The 16849-nt window shown below is 41.2% G+C and overlaps 1 protein-coding gene across 1 annotated transcript in view; it reads left to right on the forward strand.

Annotated features, from left to right (window-relative positions):
* The window catches only part of LOC132815177 (regulator of G-protein signaling 22-like), a 145131-nt gene that overhangs the window by 12772 nt on the left and 115510 nt on the right, over positions 1 to 16849 (forward strand). The window contains exon 2 of the mRNA XM_060823991.1: positions 11669 to 11731. Within this exon, the coding sequence (XP_060679974.1) occupies positions 11669 to 11731 (63 nt within the window). The remainder of the gene's footprint in view (positions 1 to 11668; positions 11732 to 16849) is intronic.

The raw sequence follows: 16849 nt of genomic DNA on the forward strand, positions 1-16849 counted from the left end.
CTCTCCTACAATGTTTCCCCACCCCAACAGTCCCTACTCGAATGGCTTCTTGTAGATGGTACACACAGCTGCTACTGAGTATCCATCAAAGAATACATCATGGAGTTCAGCCAACTATACACAGGTTTGTAGTGAGATGCTGCCTGGCCTGCTGTGCTTTGACCAGCAACACATTTGCAGCTGTGATCTCCAGCATCTGCAGACCTCATTTTTTACTTACAGGTTTGTAGTGAACCCACTTTGAATCTTTACATTTGTACTTGCCTTCACATTGCTGAATTGTGCTTGGATATCAAATATAGTTAGATTGTTGGTCTTAACTGGATTTGAATCAAAACAAGAGCCACTCTTCTGGAACCAATGTCCATCACTTTTTATAGAAAAAGGCTAGGAAAGCACTAATTTCCAACCATTTTCATGGCACAAATGGACATACCTATAGTGACACCAAAACTGGAGGATACAATGCTAGCAGCACTTCAAGGCCATTAGAATATGTGGAGTGGACTGGTTAAAGAGATATGTGGAATTGTTAAGAAAAGTACAAACAAGGTCAAAGAATATGATCATTATCTTTTTTCAGACTTGGTGATGACTACATGTGGAATTACTATTCCTTTTTTTTGTGATGGCAGTATAATAGAGCAGGGATAAATGATTTTAGAAGTGTTATTGTAATATCAGTGAAATATCATTTTTTAACTGTTAGCAAATCTTATCAGATCGAGTGGGTCGGTTGGAGAGACAAATAGAAGCAATGAGGAATTTGCAACAGCAACAGTATGTGATGGATGGCAGTTATACTAAGAGGGGAACGTCTCAGATACAGTCACATAGATGGGTTAACTTCAGGAAGGGTAAGAGAGGTAGGCAGCTAGTGCAGGAGTCTTTTGTGGATATACCCATTTCAAACAGGTATGTTGTTTTGGAAAATGTAGGGGGTGATGGATTCTCAGGGGAATGTAGCACGAGCAGCCAAGTTTCTGGTATTGAGACTGGCTCTAATGCAACCAGGGGTACGTCGGCTTCCAAAAGATCAATTGTGTTAGGGAATTCAGGAGTCAGAGGTACAGTCAGATCTTTCTGTGGCCAGCAGAGAAAAAGCAGAATGGTGTGTAGTTTCCCTGGTGCCAGGATCAAGGATATCTCAGAGAGGGTGCAGAATATTCTCACAGGGGAGAGGGGCCAGCAGGAGGTCATTGTCCACATTGGAACCAATGACAGTGGAAGGGAAAAGGTTGAGATTCTGAAGGAAGATTACAGAGAGTTAGGCAGAAATTTAAAAAGGAGGTCCTCAAGGGTAGTAATATCTGGATTACTCCCAGTGCTATGAGCTAGTGAGGGCAGGAATAGGAGGATAGAGCAGATAAATGCATGACTGAGGAGCTAGTATATGGGAGAAGGATTCACAATTTTGGATCATTGGAATCTCTTTTGGGGTAGAAGTGACCTGTACAAGAAGGACGGATTGCACCTGAATTGGAAGGGGACTAATATACAGGCAGGGAAATTTGCTAGAACAGCTTGGGAAGATTGAAACTAGTAAGGTGGGGGGGTGGGACCCAGGGAGATAGTGAAGAAAGAGATGGATCTGAGACGGGTACAGCTGAAAACAGAAGTGAGTCAAACAGTCAGGGCAAGCAGGGACAAGGTAGGACTAATAAATTAAACTGCATTTATTTCAATGCAAGGGGCCTAACAGGGAAGGCAGATGAACTCAGGGCATGGTTGAAACATGGTACTGGGATTTCATAGCAATTACGGAAACATGGCTCAGGGATGGGCAGGACTGACAGCTTAATGTTCCAGGATACAAATGCTATAGGAAGGACAGAAAGAGAGGCAAGAGAGGAGGGGGAGTGGCATTTTTGATAAGGGATAGCATTACAGCTGCACTGAGGGAGGGTACTCCCGGTAATACATCCAGGGAAGTTATTTGGGTGGAACTGAGAAATAAGAAAGGGATGATCACCTTATTGGGATTGTATTATAGACCCCCAATAGTCAGAGGGAAATTGAGAAACAAACTTGTAAGGAGATCTCAGCTATCTGTAAGAATAATAGGGTAGTTATGGTAGGGGATTTTAACTTTCCAAACATCGACTGGGACTGCCATAGTGTTAAAGATTTAGATGGAGAGGAATTTCTTAAGTGTGTACAAGTCAATTTTCTGATTCAGGATGTGGATGTACCTACCAGAGAAGGTGCAAAACTTGACCTACTCTTGGGAAATAAGGCAGGGCAGGTGACTGAGGTGTCAGTGGGGGAGCACTTTGGGGCTAGCGACCATCATTCTATTCGTTTTAAAATAGTGATGAAAAAGGATAGACCAGATCTAAAAGTTGAAGTTCTAAATTGGAGAAAGGCCAATTTTGATGGTACTAGGCAAGAACTTTCGAAAGCTGATTGGGGGCAGATGTTTGCAAGTAAAGGGACGGCTGGAAAATGGGAAGCCTTCAGAAATAAGATAACAAGAATCCAGAGAAAGTATATTCTTGTCAGGGTGAAAGGGAAGGTTGGTAGGTATAGGGAATGCTGGGTGACTAAAGAAATTGAGGATTTGGTTAAGAAAAAGAAGGAAGCATATGTCAGGTATAGACAGGATAGATCGAGTGAATCCTGAGAAGAGTATAAGGAAAGTAGGAGTATACTTAAGAGGGAAATCAGGAGGGCAAACGGGGACATGAGATAGCTTTGGCAATAGAATTAAGGAGAATCCAAAGGGGTTTTACAAATATATTAAGGACAAAAGGGTAACTAGGGAGAGGATAGGGCCCCTCAAAGATCAGCAAGGCGGCCTTTGTGTGGAGCCACAGGAAATAGGGAAAATTCTAAATGGATATTTTGCATCAGTATTTACTGTGGAAAAGCATATGGAAGACATAGACTGCAGGGAAATAGATGGTGACATCTTGCAAAATGTCCAGATTACAGAGGAGGAAGTGCTGGATGTCTTGAAATGCATAAAGGTGGATAAATCCCCAGGACCTGATCAGGTGTACCCTAGGATTCTGTGGGAAGTTAGAGAAGTGATTGCTGGGCCTCCTGCTGAAATAATCGATAGTCACAGGTGAGGTGCCGGAAGACTGGAGGTTGGCTAACGTGGTGCCCCTGTTTAAGAAGGTCGGTAAAGACAAGTCAGGGAACTATAGACCAGTGAGCCTGAAGTCAGTGGTTGTTGGAGGGAATCCTGCAGGACAGGACGTACACATATTTGGAAAGGCAAGGACTGATTTGGGATAGTCAATATGGCTTTGTGCATGGGAAATCATGTCTCATAAACTTGATTTAGTTTTTTGAAGAAGTAACAAAGAAGATTGATGAGGGCACAGCAGTAGATGTGATCTGTGTGGACTTCAGTAAGGCATTCGACAAGGTTCCCCGTGGGAGACTGATTAGTAAGATTAGATCTCATGGAATACAGGAAGAACTAGCCATTTGGATACAGAACTGGCTCAAAGGTAGAAGACTGAGGGTGGTGGTGGAGGGTTGTTTTTCAAACTGGAGGCCTGTGACCAGTTGAGTGCCACAAGGATCAGTACTGTGCTCTTTACTTTTTGTCGTCTATATAAATGATTTGGATGTGAGCATAAGAGGTACAGTTAGTAAGTTTGCAGATGACACCAAAATTGGAGGTGTAGCGGACAGCGAAGAGGGTTACCTCAGATTACAACAGGATCTGGATCAGATGGGCCAATGGGCTGAGAAGTGGCAAATGGAGTTTAATTCAACTAAATGAGTGGTGCTGCATTTTGGGAAAGTAAATCTTAGCAGGACTTATAGACTTAATGGTAAGGTCCTAGGGAGTGTTGCTGAACAAACAGACCTTGGAGTGCAGGTTCATAGCTCCTTGAAAGTGGAGTCGCAGGTAGATAGGATAGTGAAAAAGGTGTTTGGTATGCTTTCCTTTATTGGTCAGAGTATTGAGTACTGGAGTTGGGAGGTCATGTTACGGCTGTACAGGACATTGGTTAGGCCATTGTTGGAATGTTGTATACAATTCTGGTCTCCCTCCTATCGGAAAGATGTTGTGAAACATGAAAGGGTTCAGAAAAGATTTACAGGGATTTTGCCAGGGTTGGAGGATCTGAGCAACAGGGATAGGCTGAACAGGCTGGGGCTGTTTTCCCTGGAGCGTCGGAGGCTGAGGGGTGACCTTATAGAGGTTTACTAAATTATGAGGGGCATGGAGAGGATAAATAGGCAATGCCTTTACCCTGGGGTCGGGGAATCCAGAACTAGAGGGCATAGGTTTAGGGTGAGAGGGGAAAGATATAAAAGAGACTTAAGGGGCAACCTTTTCACGCAGAGGGTGCCATGTGTATGGAATGAGCTGCCAGAGGATGTGGTGGAGGCTGGTACAATTGCAACATTTAAAAGGCATTTGGATGGGTATATGAATAGGAAGGGTTTGGAGGGATACGGACCGGGTGCTGGCAGGTGGGAGTAGATTGGGTTGGGATATCTGGTGGGAATGGACGGGTTGGACCGAAGGGTCTGTTTCCATGCTGTACATCTCTATGACTCTGACTTTAAGTAAATCATCCATGTGAAAGACCCAAATGGAAAGTCTGGACCAAGATAAAATGATTGACCTCGGGAAAAATATAGATTTGCAGTTTACACAGTTTGGACTTTTTATTTGTTTTGCTCATGCACATTATGTTTCATTTGAAACCAGTGCTACAAATTGACAAGTTACGTAGTTTTACTTTCTAACCCAGCCCTAACAATGTTAATGACCCAGATATCGATCATGGTCAGAAACTGGTTTTTGAAAGCTTGAAAGGACTCACCCATAGACCCAGAAGTAGCTGTCATGGGACACTATCACATTCCCATAACAAGGCCTCACTTTTCGATTAAGAATGTACATTGGCATTTAAGGATGGGGATTTAAAGGGGAAGAAGCAAATTATTTCAAAACTACATTAACCGTTTGAAAATCCATTTTGTTACTGTAACACATGTTCAGAACAATGCTGGAGAAAACTCACTGGTCCCATACCTCCACGTGTCACTGTGTAAAATGAAAATATTTGTTCAGTTACCAAGATAACTAAGAAAATATCTTACCAATCAGGTTTTAAACAGTAAGATCTACTGACCAGGTTTCTTAGTAAGAACAAACTTTGATTTGTTATCAATGAAAAATTTATTCAATAATGTTGCAATCATAGGTTTACACACTGTTATGATACTATTTCTTTACAAAGTGTATTTTGTCCTGGTTTTATTTGAAGACAGGTTTTCAGGTAGAGACGCAGAGCAATCTGCACAGAACCACAAGAGTAAACAATAGAAGTCGTCTAAATGGGTGGGTTCAAGCTCCCACAGAACCAAGATTTTTAGATTTCATTTTTCAATAGCAGCTATTGCTGGGTCTTGAAGCTGGGTGGAAGCTGCAGTGTATCTCAACTTGCTACTCTCTCTCTCTCTCTCTCTGAGTTTTCTCTTGGATGTTTTTCCTCCTGGATTAGAGTTGTATGTGAGACTATCTATTTTACAGAATTTGCCTTTTTTCAAGGTTGTGTTTATGGGGTGTTATTATTTTGGAACAGGTAATTAATAATACTTAATTATCTATTATTTTGTTAAGTTTTCCAATAAAGTTGTTATTCCAATTACTTCTTTCTTTTGTTGTATTTTACTTATAATGTATAAATGAAGTGTGTTTTGCTTCATATCTCGTAGTTTTACCAGTTGAATTGCTTCTGGAATGCAAAATCTTACACTTACCTTTAACATAAGAAAAAATTTATTTCAAAACTATCTTTTAAATATATTTTGAGGGGATTTGTTCTGGTCTATAACAACACACAATGGTAAATCAAATTATAAATACTCAATGTTCCCAAAACACACTTGCAAATATACAATTTTTGGAGAAAGAGGAAAAAAAATTCTTTGCAGAGATTTTCTTTCTAAGGAGAAAATGATCACTTTGGCCATTAGATGTTTTTCAGCAAAAGAATAAAGTACACAATGTTCCTGAGTTTGTTGCTCTGATGTTCTGGCACATATGGTCAAGTCACTAATCACTCACAGTTGTCTATGAAGTTTTGCAGACACCATGTTGAAGAAATGTGATCTTGAGATGTTTCTGAATCACTCTTTCTAAAGAACAAGTAGGTTCCATCCTGAATGCAACAAGATGGTTTTTTTTCAGAAGCGAGGATTATCAGTCGGCAATTTGTTCTTAACAACACTTGTCGTTCTTCGGCTTTCCTTGAACTGAACCATACAAAACGAGAACTTCTTCAAGCAATGATTTGGAGATGCTGGTATTGGACTGGGGTGTACAAAGTTAAAAATTGCACAACACCAGGTTATAGTCCAACAGGCTTAACTGGAAATACTAGCTTCTGGAAGCACTAGCTTTCAGAGCACTGCTGCTTCATCAGGAGATGAGCAACGCTCTGAAAGCTACTGCTTCCAGTTAAACCTGTTGGAAAATCAGACCTAGCAATGGTCTACAGCAAAGCAAGCAGTAGCTTGTCATATGATTTATAGGGTTTTAAAAAATGATAAATAAAAACTCCAATGTCCACAGCAAACGTACAATTACATACTTTTTAAAAGCAACCTCTGCAGATATGGCCATGAAATTTGAAATAAATTAATTTTCTAACATAGTTCAAAACGGAAGTTTTCCAGTCAGTGTTAAATAAAAAGCATTTTCAAAACAAAGGATACAGTGATACTAGGTGAGAAACTTACTGAATATATCAAAACTATTCATAAAAGATGTGATGTTTGTCAAAAACAATTGGAGAGCACCATCATGACCTGAGGTAAATCTCCCACTGCTGTAAAACTTAATCCAAATGTAATAATGGACCTCAAGATTTGGGTTAACACAAAAATATTTTTCTTCTACATTTTGTGGACATAGTGACTAGAATTAATCTGTCAACATTAAACAGAAGAAGAAAATTACATACAAAATAATGGGAAGGTGGATCAGGGTTGGAAGCACTGGCTAAATTCTTAATGGATAATGGAGGAGAATTTGCCAATAAAGAATTCAGGAGTATGTGTGAAAGTCTGAACATTGAAGCAATGCACACAACAGCAGAAAGTCCTTATAATTATGGGATTTGTGAGAAAAATTGTGATTGACAAAATGTTCTGAAAAATGATATACTGAATTTTAGAATTGACAACTCTTTTAGCATTAGCAGTACATGCAAAAAAATCAAACTTCAGATAGTTGCTCTTTACAACACCTGTCAATTAACTTATGGTAGGAATCTGAAAATACCTTAAGTCACATAAACCACCCCTGAGCTTTCACAGGGATTAGAATTCACTCAGCTTTTGCAGAACACTTGAATGCTGCTTATGCTCAGAAGAGCTTTGGGATATTCTAATCAGGCTGTTTAAAGTTATTTTTATCCTGGGAAGACATTTCAAGAGGAAAGGATAAAAGTAATGGTGTGACCCAGGAAACGTGACAGACACTGATAGCAAAATGATAATCTTGAACATGGTAACCATCTATTCAAGTGTATTCAATATGACGTACTTGCACTGATTCCATCAGATATGCTTACGTGTAACTGAATCTGCAATATATACATGCATTCATACAAAATTGGACCTTTATGGAGAAGAGATTGTTGCAGATAATAGGCTAACAGAGTGAACCAATTGATAGTGACAATCAGGATAAGGCTACTATCACAAAGATCTAACATCAAAAGTTGAGACTAACTAAACTGACAAAACCAGATAAAACAGGAGTGAGTTAGAAGGGTAGAAAAGCTCCCAGAGTAGTACAAAAACTGGCTGAACACACAAGGGGCAGAATATCAGATCTGAAGAATATTAGAATGAAGTAAAAATGTGGAAAGCCAGTAAATGACATTCAAGTTTAGACAAAGCTGTAAGAAAAGATTGAGACCTTGTGAAAGGAAGTCTGGTTGCAAGGGGAAACAGATCGAGCAGTGTTAGTCCAGACAGTGACAGGAGGTCTAGTAAGAGAAGAAACTTAACAATAGCAAGGATCAAAGAACTGGTCAAGAGAGCCACCAGAAATATTCTTTACAATAGAGAAGCTCCAGTGGCTACCAACAAGTTAAGTGCTAAATTGGTAAAGGAGACACAGTGGGCGGCACGGTGGCACAGTGGTTAGCACTGCTGCCTCACAGCGCCTGAGACCTGGGTTCAATTCCCGACTCAGGCGTGTCTGCGTGGGTTTCCTCCGGGTGCTCCAGTTTCCTCCCACAGTCCAAAGATGTGCGGGTCAGGTGAATTGGCCATGTTAAATTGCCCGTAGTGTTAGGTAAGGGATAAATGTAGGGGTATGGGTGGGTGGTGCTTCGGCGGGTGGGTGTGCACTTGTTGGGCCGAAGGGCCTGTTTCCACACTGTAAGTAATCTAATCTAATCAAAAAAAAATCCTGTGAGTTAGCAAGAGTTTATAGAGGTATCATGTAAAGGATTGTCAATAGTGTCATATAGATGAATATGTACAGAGCAAGTGGTGTCAGTGGTGCAAGTAAAACTAAGGCCTGACATGAAGTCCAGGGACTTGATCAACAACCTACTCAGGAAATAAGAATAGACTGAGCAGGGGGAATAGTAAGTATGAGCCTTTCTCAAGCACTTTGATATTCCAGGGAATGTACGTCCAATGATGCCAAAACAATATCTTTGCAAAGAGAATAATTTCAAAACAAATTATTTTTAAAACGTCCGTTACATGGTGGCTAAGCAAGCCTCTATGGGGCCAAATTATGTCTCCCAGGTGTGATTTGTTTTCAGTTAGGTCTGTCCTATTGGTTGTATTCTGCTAAAGCCAGAACTAGAAGGAATTTTCTTAATGCGTGTAGATAATTCCCTCTTGGGAAGCATTTAACAAGTTTCTGATAGGTAAAATTATGAAGGAATTCAAATTTTGATCTTGGGCCAGAGCTTTTAAATATATGTAAGGAGTGTTTACATATGTAGAGTTGGATGTTGCACAGACTAAATTAGGAATGGTCCTAAATCTGCAATCTTGCCGAGAGGATGTTGATAGAATCCCAATAAATCAGGCCAGGTCCCTGGATGTGGGAACTCCTTGATGCTAGAGTGATGTGATGCAGTATTAACAATTCTGTGATGAGAGTTTGTGGCTTGTGGAACTTTGGCTTAGAGTTTATGATTTGGAGGTTGAGCTGCACACACTGCAGCACATCAGGGACCCTCCTCTTTATGGTGTAGTCTTCTGATTTGATCAGTGTTCAGACATGAGAGGCTGTGACTATGAGTAGAGCAGGTATGGGACCCAGGAAGTGGAAGAACCTCCGACTTTGCAATTGGCCAATAGGTTTGAGGAATTTTTAGCTGAGAACCAGAATAAGACAATAAGACATAGGACCAGATATAAGACACTCAGCCCGTCAAGTCTGCTCTGCCATTCAGTGTGATCACGGTTGATGATCCTCAACTCCATTTTCCTGCCATTTCCCCATAACCATTGATTCCCTCTCAGATTAAAATTATGTTTATCTCAGCTTGAATACACTTAATGTTCTGGCTTCAGCAACGCTCTATGTAAAGAATTTAACATATTCACAACCCTCTGAGAAAAGCAACTCTTCCTTATCTGTGTCTTAAATATTCTGAGATTATGCCATCTGGTCGTAAACTCTCTTCCAAGGGGAAACAGCCTTCCCGCATCTACCCTGTCAAATCCTGTATGATAACAACCCATTGTTATCTAGTAATAATCCCCATTAGTGCTCCTAGGCTGACCGTTACCAACCCCTTTGTCCGTCCAACTATTCTTCTCTCTCTTTGGGCTCCATCTCCACTTATCATTTACTCCATATCTGCTCCCCCCACCCTATCGTCTGCACATAAACCAGCATTTTCCAAGCTATCATCAGTTCTGAAGTAGGGTCACTTGATCCCTAACTGTGATTTCTCTCCTCAGACCTGTTGAGATTTTCCTGCCATTTCTGTTTTCGTTTCAATCAGATCATCTATTATACTCCAATATTGAAATGAGTATAGACCCAATCTCCTCAAAGATCTCCTTATAAATCAGTCCCCCATACCTCACCTCAGCCTAATGAACATTCTCTGGACCATCTCCAATGTCAGTATATCTTTCCTTGTTTAGTTAAGAGTGCATACTATCAAATAGATGAGTTGGACTGGTGATACAAAACTGCTTTTTTTCCTGTCAATCATTATATTTATGTTTTGCATATTTATGAAGTAATAAGATATTGGTTATTAATTAGTTCATTTTGGTTAATGGTATATGTATAAGATCGCTGTACAAGTTGAATTTTTTAAAAATCTAGTTAAAGGTGTTAGAGGATATCTTGTGGGGCAATGATAATATCCCTACCTTGGAGCCAGAAGGTCTATGTTCAAGTCCCACCAACTCCAGAGCTGTGTAATAACATCCCTGAACAGGTTGATTAGAAAATATTCAGTTTAAAGATGTTTTTCTCTGTCACCATGCTTACTTGGCACCCTTTCCCATCTACCCATCTGGCAAACTTCCCTCCCTGTACCCCATCATCACACTTGCCTTATTTACTTGTGGTTTGAAAGCAGTTCTCAAAGTGGCTGTCAGGATCTTCAAAGACAGAATATTGCAGCTGACTGCTATGAAAAGTGTGCATGGTTTGTCATTTGACAGTTCTGTGCTACGTGGAACTGTCAAAACAGAAGTATGGTTCCATATTTCCTAAGGAGGCCTGAGCCAATCTCCTCTATGAAAGGTGCCTCCTTCTTTCATAACAAGGAAGGGCCAATGTAGGAGATTAGGCAAAAGTGGGTACTGCAGACGCTGGAGATTAGATTCAAGATTAGAATAGTGCTGGAAAAGCACAGCAGGTCAGGCAGCATCAGATGAGCTTAATTTCTGATGAAGGCCTTTGCCTGAAACGTCGGTTTTTCTGCTCCTCGGCTGCTGCCTGACCTGCTGTGCTTTTCAGCACTACTCTAAACTTGTTTCCAATGTAGGAGATTGCCAGTTCTCGGAAAATCTGGCTCAATGTATCTCTCTGATACTGGTGGACTCAAAAGTGAGAGACATGTAGGGGGAGGGGGGAGTGTTGTGGTAATATCACTGTTCTAGTAATCCAAAATCTCAACTAACGCTCTGAGGAATAAGTTTGAATCTTACCATGGCAGATGGTGAAATTTGAATTCATTAACATTTGGAATAAAAGCTACTGGTGACCATATAACATTTGCCAATTATTGTAAGAACCTATCTGAGTCATTATGGTCTAGTCTAGCCTACACATGGCTCTTTTGTAATGTGGATAATTCTCATTGGCCCTTTGAAATGGTCCAGCAAGTCACTTAGTTATCTGGCCATTAAGGATGGACAATAAAGGCTCACCTAACCAGTGATCCCTTCATCACATGAATGAATATATTTAAAGATTCCAGAGTCAAACAGCCCACACCTCATTGTGCTCAAAATGTCCTTTCTATAAATGGTCTTTTAAAATGAGTGCTTAGATTTTTGTATGTTCATTCATTCATTGAGATACTGGAATGAACATTTAGCACAGGAGACCATTACAACTGAACAAAGAATGGTGGCAAGGTGGGGGAGAGGGAAAGAGAGGTGGGAGAGAGAGAGAGACAGAGAGAGAGAAAGAGAGAATTTTACCCTTGTCATTTATAATTCTTTCTTTTGTAACTTCCAGGAAGATTACTTGGTAACAGATGATCTCCTGGTGGATTATTTCAATGTATTTCTCAGCCTATTTGTAAGTAATTTCTTGATGGTGGTTCGAATGCTCTGTAGTTTGTGCTGATTGTCATAGATATGCTCATGTTTTACTCCAATTATGAAAATGACATAAGCAGATCAACCAATGCAGTTGCAGAATGTGGCTTTCATATTTGTCTTACAATAACATCTACTTCTTTTAAGGCTCGTTGTAGATTTTACAAAACAATCCTTTTTTATCCAGCGTATTCATGTATAGCGACATGTCAAAATTAAAAAGTGGTCATTTTCACTTCCTGATAAAGCTTAAATCTAAATTGTAAATTCATAGTTTTGGCTCAATCTGAACAATGTGCAGCAAGACTCACTTGGAAAGTAGATTGACATTTAGTCTAGGACCAGTCTCAAACTTACTTTGCAAGGTGAACATTTGTGAACCTTGCTGAACTTCCTGAACATATAGGGCAGAGATTATCCACAACCTGTGGTATAAATATTATACATTTTTAAGTTTTGAGTGATGTAAATGTGCAGCACTTTCTCCGAAATAGGATGGCCACCTTTCCAGTTGAATCTGAGCCATATAATATAAATAGGGGTTCTGCATCTGTTCAAACCTGAACTCAGAGTCATAGAGTTATACAGCACACAAACAGACACTTCGGCCCAATTCGTTACTGCTGACCAGATATCCCAGTCTGACCTAGCCCGATTTGCTAGCATTTGGCATGTATCCCTCTAAACCCCTCTTATTCATATATCCATGCAGATGCCTTTTAAATGTTGTGATTGTACCCACCTCCAGCACTTGCTCTGGCAGCTCAGGCCATACACAACCCACCCAGTGTGTGAAAAAGTTACCCCTCCAGCCCTTTTAAAGTTCTTCCTTCTCATATTAAACCTATGCTCTCTAGTCTTGGACTCCGCTACCTGAGAAAAAGGCCTTGGATATTCACCTTATCCATGCCCCTCATGATTTTATAAATTTCCGTAAGGTCACCCTTCAGCCTCTGGTACTCCAGGGAAAAAAGCCCCAGCCTATTCGGCCTTTCCCTACAACTCAAATTGTTCAGTCCTGGCACTATCCTTATATTATCTTTTCTGCACCCCTCTCAAGGTTAACAACATCCTTCCTATAGAAGGGCAACTAGAATTATATGCAGTATTCTAGAAGTGGCCTTACTAATGTCCCATATAGTCACAACATTACCTCCCAACTCCTACACTCAATGTTTTGACCAATGAAGACAAGCGTGCCAAATGCGTTCTTCACTGCCCTGTCTACCTGTGAAGTCACCTTCAAGGACATATGCACCTGCACTCCCCAGGGCCCTACTCTGTAAGGCATTAACCATGTTAGTCCTGCCCTGATTTGCCTTACCAAAATGCAACACCTCACATTTATTTGAATTAATCTCCATCTGCCACTCTTCAGCCCATAGGCCTATCTAATAAAAGTCCCGTTCTACTCTGAGATAATCTTCTTCATCATCTATTACACCATCTATTTTGGTGTCATCTGCAAACTTACCCACTAACCATGCCTCATATATTTACATCCAATCATTCATATAAATGACAAAAATCAGTTGACCAAGCACCAATCCTTGTGGCATACCACTGGTCACAGGCGTATAGTCCGAAAAGGAACCTTATATCATCACCCTCTGTCTCCTACCTTCAAGTCAATTTTGTATCCATTTGGCTAGCTCCCACTAGATCCCGTGTAATCTAATCTTACTAACCAGTCTACCATGTAGAACCTTTGTCAAATGCTTTGCTGAAATGCATATAGACAACATTCCTGCTCTGCCTTCATCAATTTTCTTTGTTACCTCTTCAAAAAACTCAATCAAGTTGGTGAGACATGATTTCCCATGCACAAAGCCATGTTGACCATCACTAATCAGTCGTTGCCTTTCCAATGCTGATAAATCCTGTCCCTCTGAATTTCCTCTAACAATTTATCCACCACTGACACAAGGCTCACTGATTTATAGTTCCCTGACCATTCCTTATAAGCTTTCCAAAATAATGGTATCACATTAGCCACCCTCAAATTTTCCAGCTATTCACCCGTCGCTGTTGATGATGAAAATATCTCAGCAAGGAGCCCCACAATCTCTTACATAGCTTCCCACAGAGTTCTGGGAAACTCCAGATCAGGCCCCAGGGACTTATCTACCTTTATGCATGTTAAGTCCTCGAGTACCTGCTCTTCTGTAATATGAACTCTTTTCAAGACATCATTATTTCTTTCCCCAAGTTCCCTACCTTCCAGGTCCTTCTCCACAATGAATACTGACGTGAAATATTCATTTAGTATCTCACCCATTGAATGAAGAATAAATAAAAAGAATAAAAGTAAAAACCATTGTAAAAAGTATACTACCACAAAGACACAAAAGATGTTGTCAACTTAATTTGGCACCTTTCATGCTAAAATATCAAAAGGAAACATTGGCAGTATTTGAAAATGATGTTGTGATGGAAAGGCATTAGGGAAAATGATCTCATTTGGGCCTCAACAACTCCAATACTTGTAAAATATTATAACTAGGTTACAAAAAAGAGGAAATTTGAGCATTGTTTGTATACCCCTTTTAAATACATCCACATTGACAAAATGAAGATAAAAGCGCACCCCTTGGAATTCATCAAAGTTGTCCATTTTGATTTATTTTTCCTGTTAAAACCAGGTGCAAAATGAACTTGCAAATGCAAATAATTTCGAGAAAGCCTGGCCAAAGAATTCACTTGATACATCAGAGGTGTATATTTCACAGGCTTGAAAGAAAAGACAAAATAAAACTTACATCAATCTCACTTTAAAGAGCGTTCGAAGGAAGTATTTTCATTTTGAAGGGGTCTGTAAATTTGAAAAATTTGCCAGTAGTACTAATCATTATTTACTACTGTGGTGTGCTGCCTCCTCACCTCCTCCCACACACCATAACACTCACTACCGCTCCCTACCCCTTCTATCCTCCAACAATCCTCCCATTCTCCACTTCATTCTCCTGACCCTTCTGCTCACTATCTTATGTCTATCCTGATCCTCCCTCATCCATCATTCTCTACTTCTGTCTCCAGAACCACTCATCGCCATGCTTGCCATTTTCTTCCAATTAGTTTTCAGCATTGAGGAGCACTGATTCATTGGGATGGGGCAACATAATAGATAGGTTAAAAACAATGACTGCAGATGCTGGCAATCAGATTCTAGATTAGAGTGGTGCTGGAAAAGCACAGCAGTTCAGGCAGCATCCGAGGAGCAGCGAAATCGACGTTTCGGGCAAAAGCCCTTCATCAGGAATACAGGCAGAGAGCCTGAAGGGTGGAGGGATAAGTGAGAGGAGGGAGGGGGTGGGGAGAAAGTAGCATAGAATACAATAGGTGAGTGGGGGAGGGGATGAAGGTGATAGGTCGGGTGGGGGGAGGGTGGAGTGGATAGGTGGAAAAGAAGATAGGCAGATAGGACAAGTCATGGAGACAGTGCTGAGCTGGAAGTTTGCAACTGGAGTGAGGTGGGGGCAAGGGTAATGTGGAAACTGTTGAAGTCCACATTGATGCCCTGGGGTTGAAGTGTTCTGAGGTGGAAGATGAGGCGTTCTTCCTCCAGGCGTCTGTTGGTGAGGGAGTGGTGGTGAAGGAGGCCCAGGACCTCCATGTCCTCAGCAGAGTCGGAGGGGGAGTTGAAATATTGGGCCACAGGGCGGTGTGGTTGATTGGTGTGGGTATCCCAGAGATGTTCCCTAAAGCGCTCTGCTAGGATGCGTCCAGTCTACAGGAGGTTTCCTTTCGCTGATTGACCAGATGCCTTGAGACTTCATGAGATCCGGATCAGTGTTGAAGACTCTTAAGGCAACTCCTTCCTAACTGTATAGTACAGTGTTGTCACCGCTAATGAGCCTGTACTGTCAGTGGAATATGATAGCCCAGAGATGGTGATCGTTGTGTCATGGACATTGTCTGTAAGGTAGGATTTGAGTACAACATATCAGGTGTTTACATGATTAGACTGTAAGTCTGCTCTTCCAATTTTGGAGCAAACCTCAGAAGGAAAATGTTGCAGAGCTAGTGGATTTGTCTTTGTCTTTTCCAGTGCCAAGGTCAATGCCAAGTGGACTTAACTGTTTCATTTTCTTTCGGAATGAGAACAGCTTCCCTCCATCTACTCTGGCCGGTAGCTTCATGATTCTGAACACCTCCGTGAAATCGTTTTGCAACCTTTCTTCTCCAAGGCGAACAGATCCGACTTCTGTTTAGATTAGACTTACAGTGTGGAAACAGGCCCTTCGGCCCAACAAGTCCACACCGACCCGCCGAAGCGCAACCCACCCATACCCCTACATTTACCCCTTACCTAACACTACGGGCAATTTAGCATGGCCAATTCACCTGACCCGCACATCTTTGGACAGTGGGAGGAAACCGGAGCACCCGGAGGAAACCCACGCAGACACGGGGAGAATCTGCAAACTCCACACAGTCAGTCGCCTGAGTCGGGAATTGAACCCGGGTCTCAGGCACTGTGAGGCAGCAGTGCTAACCACTGTGCCACCGTGCCGCCCAAACCACTGTGCCACCGTGCCGCCCTAACCTTTTTAGTGAACAAAGGTTCCTTATTCCTAAGACTCTGCTTTCTGCATCCTTGCTAATGCCCTACCATCAAACCAAAGTTGCAAACAAACTGACTTTATCTTAGACTTCCCTGGAAAAGGGATGGCGTCAGTGCTGAAAATGTGTTGCTGGAAAAGCGCAGCAGGTCAGGCAGCATCCAAAGAGCAGGACAATTGACGTTTCGGGCATGAGCCCTTCTTCAGGCATCAGTGGTCTGGATCACTGTTTGAGACAGGGACCAAAAGTAATAGGTTTCTTTTTACTGAATTGGAGAAGATTTCTGCTCACTCAGTTTAGTGCCAGATGCAGAAAAAGTTTTTCACAACAGTGGAGGGATCAAGAGAGGTGACGACCAGCTGAAGCAGTGTCCTCAGCATATTTGTTGTTATGTCCCAAGATAGGAAGAGTGAACTGATTCCTTTCCTTGTTCTGTTCCTCCACTGACCAAAACAAAGTTTGAATTTAAAAATGTAGGAGGTATTACCATATACAGTATGTACAAATTATGTACACCCTGTATTAGAAACAAATC

The sequence above is a fragment of the Hemiscyllium ocellatum genome, chromosome 4, assembly GCF_020745735.1.
Source record: "Hemiscyllium ocellatum isolate sHemOce1 chromosome 4, sHemOce1.pat.X.cur, whole genome shotgun sequence".
Classification (NCBI taxonomy): domain Eukaryota; kingdom Metazoa; phylum Chordata; class Chondrichthyes; order Orectolobiformes; family Hemiscylliidae; genus Hemiscyllium; species Hemiscyllium ocellatum.